The sequence below is a fragment of the Penaeus chinensis genome, chromosome 28, assembly GCF_019202785.1.
Source record: "Penaeus chinensis breed Huanghai No. 1 chromosome 28, ASM1920278v2, whole genome shotgun sequence".
Classification (NCBI taxonomy): domain Eukaryota; kingdom Metazoa; phylum Arthropoda; class Malacostraca; order Decapoda; family Penaeidae; genus Penaeus; species Penaeus chinensis.
This window is the reverse complement of record NC_061846.1, coordinates 3,066,164-3,076,163: the sequence shown is the minus strand read 5'-3', so window position 1 is coordinate 3,076,163 and position 10,000 is coordinate 3,066,164. Positions and strand designations below refer to the sequence as shown.

Here is a 10,000-nt window from a genome sequence, read left to right as displayed (position 1 = left end):
CGGTGTATCTTTAAAACTTTTTCATTTTTTAAAAAATTAAATGTATCGTTTTGTGAATCCGTTCAATGAGTGGTGATGATAAAAAAAGATGAAGGAGAAGAAGAAGAAAGATAAAAAAGAAGAAGAATAGGGAAGGAAGGAAGAAGAAAGGAGAGTGGATTAAGTGTTCTTTCATATTCAGTGTGACGGAATTTGTGACGCGAAATGTCCGAGCGGTTACGGAATCATACGTTTGGTAAATTAATGAATTATAAAAGGGAGACTTGAGTAAATATGTGCCTGGACTTGCATTTTTATTCTCTCTCTCATTACACACATACTGTGTATAATACACATAAACATACGTACATACACACACACACACACACGCGCGCGCACACACATGCAAGCACGCACACGCATGCACGCACGCACACACATGCACACGCACACACACACACACACACACATAGATACATGTGTGTGTGTGTGTGTGCGTTTATGTGTGTGTGTGTGTGTGTGCGTTTATGTGTGTGTGTGTGTGTGTGTGTGTGTGTGTGTGTGTGTCTGCGTGCGTGTGTTTGCTTGTACGTGCGTAATGCTTGCATCCATACATGGGTGCGTGTGTGTGCGCAAGTGCACGTAAAAACCCGTGAAAACGTCGAATAAAAAGAATGACCATCTTAAACACTTACTGAAATTCGTCACTATCTTTACGGCGACCTCCCCTCGCAGTCCAGTGTGATAGTTCGCTGATTCTCATTGGCTCCTTGGTCCCGAACATCCGTTGAAAGGAAATGGCGAAAATCTCAGAATTGAAAGGCTACAGTTGGCGTCGAATCAGAAGAAAATACCGCTGACTGGTAGAAAAACCCACAATGCAAAAACTAGATTTATTGAAAAAATGAGACTACAGTTCCGCAATCTACCTGGATTTCGAAACTGTAGTCTCATTTTCAACATTTTTTTTTTTTTTTTTGTATTGTATGTTTTTTTCTACCATAGTATCAACATTGCCATTCATACCATTGATTAGAGTTCCCCAATCACTTCCTCGGCGTGTGCTCAGGACTGTAAAACTCCGCTGCCATACTCTACATGGGCGTATAGAGGACATTTCCATGAATCAGCTTGTTTAAGTTCCAGTTAAGAAATGCTTTGTTAGTGGGTCGTTTCGGTCTTGTGAAGTTGTTCTAAAACTGGGGGGAGGGGATAGATACATGAGGAAGGTGGATCAGTCTGCAAAATATGCCGGTAAAGTAACACAAACATAAACACAAACACAACACACACACACACACACACACACACACACATATATATATATATATATATATATATATATATATATGTGGTACGTGCTCCCTGGGTACAGTGGCCCTTAGGGCTCGAGGCGCAGCGCGAGATTCCTAAGTAAAAGTTCTCAAGCAGCGAGATTCCAAAACAATAGAGATATCACGTTAACAACAATTACTTCGATCTCGCTCTTCGAGTAAGGTACGTGTTCGTCGAATGACCATTATTATCTGTATTTATTTTGTTTCGAGTTTTTGTCGGCCGTGGAGTAGGAGGAGATGCCCATAGCTAATGGGAAATTTGTGGGAGGCTGGGGGAGGAGGACGGGCTTCTAAAGAAAAGGGGGCCATCAGGAGGTAAGTTATTAGTTTGGGTATCTGGATTAGATTCTTTTATATACCATACCATGAAATTGGTACTGTAGAGAACTGTGACGAGGCTGTTTTGCGTCCGAGCCTGGGTGTATTATGCATTACATCCTCTACGCCTTTACTCCTGAGAACTATCGAGAAATGCCCTACTTCGCATTTCTACATTTAAGGGGTAGGGTTTAAAACACTAATGTTCTGGATATCCTCTCGCAATGGAACATCAAGGCCAGCTTGTTAACCAAAATTAACATGATCTATACAAACCATTCCCCATTATCTCCACAACAAATTATATATGGTGTTATCCTATCTCTTGCACCGTATGGATATCTTTCTCTTTTCCCTGCGTGTCTGAACACCGTCCGTCCTCAACAGATGAAAGTCGCAGCCCTCCTCCTGACGGTGTGCCTGGTCGCCGGCTGCCGAGCTGACGAGGCTGACCTGAGAGAAAAGCGGCTCTTCGCCTACTTCTCCACCACCTCCTCCACCACCGTCACTACCGTCACCATCACCGACATTTCGACCTGCCTCTCCACCAAGACCGGAAACTGCAACGGAAGGAGGAAGAAGAGACTGGCACTCAATTATATCGAGTGAGTTTTTTTCTGATTATTATCTTAATAATTTATTGTTTGTTGTGTGTTATCTATCGTTTACAATAACACCATTATTTTATCATCGTTGTATATTATTAGTTATCATTATTGTCAGTATTGTGTAGCACGTGGTGTGATGATGGAGGTAGCGGTAGTGACAATAATGATGATAATGATGAAAAAGAAAAATAATACACTTAATGATGATGGAGTATTGATCAAAATGCTAGTAATAATGATAATGATGATGATAAGAATGGCAGTAATGAATTAATAATAATAATAATAATAATAATGATAATGATAATAATAATAATGATTTCAATAACGATATGCTACTAAGAGTACCATTATTAGTAATAACAGTATTTATAACAATAATGATGATAATGATAATGACAATTATAATGATACCGATTATAATAATGATTATGATTATGATAACTATAAAGGTAAGAGTAATGATAATGAATGATAATGATTATTATAATGATTATGGCTATTTTAATTAATATTATTTTTATTATGATAATATTAATAACAGTAATAATAATGGTAATGATCTCAATATTATAAACAATAACAATGATTTTCTCTTATGCTTGTGGTTAACATACTTTCCTACTTTATTTTTATAATCATCTACTTATTTTTTCCCATTATTTTATCCTTATTTTTTCTTTAGTCGCCGTTATCCACACTCTTTATTCACCCTTTCCCATATTCCCTCTATTTATTGACTCTATCTCTGTCTCAGGCTATCCATCTCTTTCTGTCCTGTGCCCTTGTATGTTTGTTTGTCTGTCCCCATCTGTTTCTCTGTCTGCCTGCCTCTCTCTCGTTTCAACTTTACCAAAAATAAATAAATAAAAGATAAATAAAATAACAAACACCTGACGCGACTCACCCTCTCTAACCCCTTTTCCCCTCCCCCCCACTTCCAGGGACCTCGAACAAATGAACGACATCCCCCTGGACAGCACTCGGCAGGTGGAGAACATCGAAGTCCGTCAAGTGCGCGCTGCCGATGACGCCGGGGAGAGGGAAGGCAAGGTCCTGACGATCTGGACCACGCATTTCTCGACTCTCACCGTGACCACCACCTCGGTCCTGGCTTCCACCACCGTCACCGCCTCGGCCCTCTGCCTGGCGCCGAATGTAGCCAAGACTTGCTTCGGGGGGTAAGAGGTAAAGAAGAAGAGAAGAGAAAATGGAGGGGCATGGCCGGTGAGGTTGGGTGGTCCGGGGAGAGGAGGCAAAGGGAGGGGAGGAGAGGGCAAGAGGACTTTTTGCTGTTTATTTTTTCTTTCTTTTTTTCTCTTTAGTTATTTTACCGTCTGTCGTTCTCTCTCCATTTTTCTTTCTTTTCTGTCATTGTCTTTTTGTGTTTGTTTCTGTTCTTTATTTTTTTTTTCTTTTCGTTCTCTCTCTCTCTCTCTCTCTCTCTCTCTCTCTCTCTCTCTCTCTCTCTCTCTCTCTCTCTCTCTCTCTCTCTCTCTCTCTCTCTCAGGCGAACGGGGAAAGAGAGAGGAAGGAACCTCACTGTGTCCTCCATTGTTACCGCTATTACCGCATACCCCTCGAATGCGATGATGGAGCCTAGATTTCGGACTAAGATATTTGTAACTTATTTATTGACCTGCACTTTAGTTAAATTTTGATAAGTCTTAAAGGTTTGATTACTAACTCTAATGTCGAAATCATGGCTCTAGCGTCGCTTTCGTATAATTTGCGGTTATTGTGGTAATCCTGGTGACTTTTACATTTTTGTTAAATTATTATAATATTAGTATGTTTATCATCACGCACAGAATCTCAGGTGTATGTAAATGTTATTAAATATTAAGATACAGAATATCCCTTGTTTTACTGATCAATGTCGCAAGATCTCCGAACTGAAGATATGTCATTTTATCCTGCTAACCAGTGTAAAAGAAAAAAAAAACACTGCTAATTACTCATGTAAAAAATGATCCAAGTGTACTGTACTGAAATAATAGTAATATCCGCTGTACAAAACATAAGCGCGACGTCAAAAAATGCGAGTTTTAGTTGACGAAGCAGCTGGAGAAAAGTGTTGCGATCGCTCAACAGATGGCGCACTGTGAAGAGTTTTGCGGTTGCGCAATAGTCGTACTGTGAAGACTGCTGCGGTCACTCAGTAGACGTACTGTGAAAAGTGTTGCGGTCGTCCAATAGATAGCGTACTGTGAAGAGTGCTGCAGTCGCTCAATAGATGGCGTACTGTGAAGAGTGCTGCAGTCGCTCAATAGATGGCGTACTGTGAAGAGTGCTGCAGTCGCTCAATAGATGGCGTATTGTGAAGAGTGCTGCAGTCGCTCAATAGATGGCGTACTGTGAAGAGTGCTGCAGTCGCTCAATAGATGGCGTACTGTGAAGAGTGCTGCAGTCGCTCAATAGATGGCGTACTGTGAAGAGTGCTGCAGTCGCTCAATAGATGGCGTACTGTGAAGAGTGCTGCAGTCGCTCAATAGATGGCGTACTGTGAAGAGTGCTGCAGTCGCTCAATAGATGTCGTACTGTGAAGAGTGCTGCAGTCGCTCAATAGATGACGTACTGTGAAGAGTGCTGCAGTCGCTCAATAGATGGCGTACTGTGAAGAGTGCTGCAGTCGCTCAATAGATGGCGTACTGTTAAGAGCGTTGTGGTCGCTCAGTAGAGGTTGTGCTGTTCAACAGACGTACTGAGAAGACCGTTGCATTGTAATGTGAAAAGTGTTGCGGTCATTCAATAGATGGCGTACTGTGAAGAGTGCTGCAGTCGCTCAATAGATGGCGTACTGTGAAAAGTGCTGCAGTCGCTCAATAGATGGCGTACCGTGAAGAGTGCTGCAGTCGCTCAATAGATGGCGTTCTGTTATGAGCGTTGTGGTCGCTCGGAAGAGGTACCGTGAAGAGAGTTGCGTTGCTCAATAAATGGCGTACTGTGAAGTATGCATTGAGGGTAGGGGAAAGGGAGTAGATTGAAGGGTTGGCATATTGTTGCAGGAAGGGATAGAAAGTGTCACTTAACCCTCATCATATGGTGGCAACGCTAGGGAGGAGGAGGGGGCTGGACGATAAAGTGCAGCTGCAACATCATTGCTAATAGTTTTGTAGAATGATTGTTAGATGAAACAGTAACACAATCATTGAAACTGCATACATTACTGAATATCTTTTTGCACATGGTAACCCTTCCGTAGACCCAAGGTTTGATCTGCCTCCTTTATCTTATTTATTAAGAGGATTATATACATCTCTGAGCGTATGTGTGTGTGTGTGTGTGTGTGCTTATACACGAACTCATATTACACAAACATGTAAACTTTCAGGGTGTTATCGAGGAAAATAAAAACCAATAAACTTTTCAATATATTATTTTGCCTGAAGTCTACTTACACATTCATTTTTATTGGACCATCGTGGCTTATTCTCTCTCTCTCTCTCTCTCTCTCTCTCTCTCTCTCTCTCTCTCTCGCTCTCTCTCTCTCTCTCTCAATAATTACAGGAAGCCTCGTCCACCGACCAAACGTAGCGAGCACCACTTCCATCCACTTCCCTATCTCGCACCCCTCTTCCACCTTCACATTCCCCCCATCATCCTCCCCCCTACCCCCCCCCCCCATCCTTCCTATCTCCCCCTCTTCCTTTACCTCCCCTTCCAGCCTCCCTTCCCAACGTTTTTATCTCACCATCAACCATGCCCCCTCTACCAACCCCCACCAACCCACTCCAACCTCCCCCACCCCCACTTAATCCACTCCCCCTCCACCCCTTCACCCCCACTCCACTCCTCACCCTCCCCTCCACCCCCCCCACCCCCACTTATTCCACTCCCCCTCCACCCCCTCACCCCTCACCCCCGCCCCCTCCAACCCCAACCCTCACGTGAACTGCTCATACATATCGACGGACTTCATGACGAGCTCCATGACGCCGTATCCTCCGAAGGCCTGAGACAGCACCTCCCTCTCGACCACGTCCTCGAGGAGCACCTTGGCCAGCACAGCGCCCGCAGAAGCCCCGAGGAAGAAGAGCATCCCCCCAAGGACCACCTCGAAAGTCATTATCATCTTCATCGTCAGGTAGTTGAGGGCGGCGCTCAGGGCCTCGCCGTAGGGGCCTGCGGATGGAGGGGGGGGGGGAGCCAGGGTTAGCAGGGGAGTTGTAGTGTGCACTGTCGCGTGCGTGTGTGCGTCTGCGTACGTGTACGTGTGCATATGCGTGTGTCTTTGTGTGTGCATAAGTATGCGTGTGTGTGTGTGTGTGTGTGTTTCTGTGTTTGTGTGTGTGCATATACTGAATCTCAGCAGCCAAAAAAATATAATCATCACAAAACAGCATCAGAGACAAGCTGGCATCATGATGCCCCGCCGACGCACCTGGAATAGGGATCCCGCTCTTGCCGAAGGGCTGCATGACCAGAGGAGACAAGTCCGCCCCGTGAAGGTTCGCGTCGGTGGGTGGGAGCTGGATGTAGTAGATGATGGGCGGGTCGTGGGCGGGGCGGTGAGGGCGGTGGGCGGCGTCCGTAGAGTATGGGGCGGGGATGATGATGGGACGGAGGGGGGAGACTGCCGGACCTGGGGGGGGGGGGGAGGGTCTGTGAATAGGTCTCTCTAATTCTGTCAATCTTTGTATATCTATCTATATTTATAGACCTATCTATTGTCTACCTGTTTTTGTATATCTATATATATAAAAAAAAAAAAATTATCGATCTATTTATTTGTCTATCCATTTATCAATCTTTAATTATCTCCATGTATATGTATACAGTGCATGCGACACTGTAAATGAAGCTAACTGCACTCAAGCATAAATGACAAATAAGCATTTTCGTCGCCGCATTCTTACCTGGCCTGGCATAATGGGCGTTCATGAAGCTTTGCGCGTATGAGGCATCCTCGCTATTCTTGAGGGACGCCCAGCCACCTCCCTCGAGGTACGGCTTTCTCGTGACCTCTTCCCAGAGTTGAATCCTTGGCAGCGCGAGTTTGTTGATTTCCTTATCTTCTAGAGCTCTTTTGAGTGATTTAGGGCTTCGGAGAGGTGATTTGCGGGTTCGAAATAAGGCTTCGATGCTTCGAAATGGAGTTTCGGAGCTTTGAAGAGATGATTCGGATCTACGAAGTGTCGATTCGAAGTTCGGAAAAGGCGGTTCGACGCTTCGACGTGTTGCTTCGCGACTTCGAAAGAGAAATTCAGGACTTCGAAGCGTAGATTCATGACTTCTTTTGGGTAACTCCGAGTTCTGTATAGCTGACTTAGGGTTTCGAACAGGTGAAACGGAGCTTCGAACAGGCGAATCGGAGAGCTCATTGTCCAGTTTCAAGTTGGTTTCGGACGAGAAGGAGAGACCGGAAGCAGCACACACCAAGATGAGAAATAAACATTTCAAACTGGAAAAAAAAAAATCAAGATAAATAATTAAATAGCGACAAAAGAAATCAATATCCTAATAGTATTAATACAGGACATAAGTCTAGTGATATAAAACAATGAAAAGATAACAACTACTAAGGAAATAATTTAAGATATTCTTTTGATAATACTGAAGCTAAATATAATAATCGTATTGCTATTAGTGAAGGCAACAGATGTAGTGGCAATAACTATGATGTCAAAATGTCAAGACAATAATTAAGATGAAAACATAATACTAACGGTAGTAATAATAAAATGATAATGATAGGCATAATGATAATAATGAGCATCATTTTTATTGTTCTTATTACTATCATCATTATAATTATTTTCATTACTATCGTTAGAATCATGTTTTTATCATTATCATTATTGTCATTATTATCAATATCATATCGTTACTATTATCATTAATGATAACAATTACTGCTACAATAATGATAATGATCTATAGTGATAGTAATAAGGAAAATTAAAGTATTGGTAATTCAATAATAATAATAACATGATAATAATAATAACATTAACAATACTACTACTACTACTACTAATAATAATACTAATAATAATAATAACAATAATACTAATAATAATAATAATAAAAATAATGATAGTCATTATCATTATTATTAGTAGTAACAATAATAATAATGATTATTATTATTATTGCTATTATTAATAGTATTTTTGTTAACAATGATAATGATAACAACAACAACAAAACAACAATAAAAATAATAATAATAATAATAATAATAATAATAATAATAATAACTGATAATAATGATAATAACATAAATAAAAGCAACAACAATGGTAAGAGTATTGAATATATAATAATGATAATGATAATTATGATAATTATAATGAAAACAATGATAATAATAATGATAACAATGATAATGATAATGATAACAATACTACTGCTACTACTACTACTAATAATAATAATAGAAATAATTAATAAAAAATAATGATAATAGTGATCATAGTAATACTAATACTAATAAGGATAATGTCAAAATAATGATAATACTGATAATTGTATTAATAACATAATATTTTAGAAAAAAATTATAATAAAAATAAAAGTGGTAATAATAGCAACAATAATAATAACAACAATAGCTATTATAACAGCATAATAGTAATCATGAAAGTATTAGCTACGATAATGATAAAAATAAAAATTATTATGATAATGGTAATTATAAATAATAATAATAACAACAACAACAATAATGATGATAATAATAACAGCAATGGTAAAGATAACAACAACAACAATACCACTACTACTAATAATAATAATATCAGTGATTAAGAGGATAATAATAAATAATAATAATAATAATAATAATAATAATAATAATAATAATAATAATAATAAAAACAACAATTACAATAATAAAGATAATAATAATAATAATAATAATAATAATAATAATGATAATAATAATGATAATAATGATGATAATAATAATAATAATTATTATTATTATTATAATTATGATAACAAGAATAGTAATAATAATAATAATAATTAATATTATAATAAAAATAATAATAATAACGATGACGATGATAATAATAATAATGATAATAACACAAAATCATGAAAGGAAAGCAGGACACGACACTGGAGGAGAAGAATTTTGGAAAAACAGAAGGCACTACGCAAGGATTTAGGACAGTTAAATGGAATGAAAATAAATGAGTTGCAAATTGAGGGTACCATATCAAAGCTTGAAAGGAAATGTCGCATAGTAGAAAAAGGTATTGATGTGGTCCATGAAGAAGTACAACAGAGGTTAGTTGCAATTAGGACAAAGGTTGAATGATATGACAATAGGAAAGTACAGACAGAATCGCTTGTTTGAATCAAATCAAAATAAATTGTTCGAGGAATTAGACGGAGTAGAAAGAGACACGGGGGTACCTGATGCAGAGGAAAGTACTCGCTTTTGGAGTGACGTATGGGACAAACCAGTGAAACATAAGGAAAATCCAGAATGGTTGAGAAATGTGGAGGAATAGTTGACGTGGCTAGGGGTACAAGATGACATAAACATTGAAGTGACGAAATTAAAGAAGCAGGTGAGAAATATGCCAAATTGGAAAAGCCCAGGACCTAATGGAGTTCACGGGTATTGGATAGAAGAATTGAAGTAATTTGCATGTTAGCATAACACATCAACTTGACAGGTGTCTCCAAGAAAATAACGTGCCGTCATGGATGGTCACTGGGAAGACATTACTGTGTGTGAAAGAATTGGAGAAAGGAAACGCAGTAGCAAATTTTAGGCAGGGAATTAGCGGAAAAACTGTA

General features: G+C 39.5%; 2 protein-coding genes across 2 annotated transcripts in view; one reads left to right on the top strand and one right to left on the bottom strand.

Moving 5' to 3' along the window:
• Positions 1–1,227: 1,227 nt before the first annotated feature.
• LOC125039850 lies at positions 1,228–3,602 on the top strand. The gene is made up of 3 exons (XM_047634158.1): positions 1,228–1,233; positions 2,022–2,239; positions 3,187–3,602. The coding sequence occupies exons 1-3, from the start codon at positions 1,228–1,230 to the stop codon at positions 3,425–3,427; spliced, it is 465 nt and encodes a 154-aa protein (XP_047490114.1). The 3' UTR covers positions 3,428–3,602.
• Positions 3,603–6,128: 2,526 nt separating this feature from the next.
• The window catches only part of LOC125039848, a 4,042-nt gene continuing 170 nt past the window's right edge, over positions 6,129–10,000 (bottom strand). The window contains exons 2-5 of the mRNA XM_047634157.1: positions 7,512–7,646; positions 7,102–7,328; positions 6,627–6,827; positions 6,129–6,367 (exon numbers count right to left, since the gene is read on the bottom strand). Of these exons, the coding sequence (XP_047490113.1) occupies positions 6,129–6,367; positions 6,627–6,827; positions 7,102–7,328; positions 7,512–7,646 (802 nt within the window). The remainder of the gene's footprint in view (positions 6,368–6,626; positions 6,828–7,101; positions 7,329–7,511; positions 7,647–10,000) is intronic.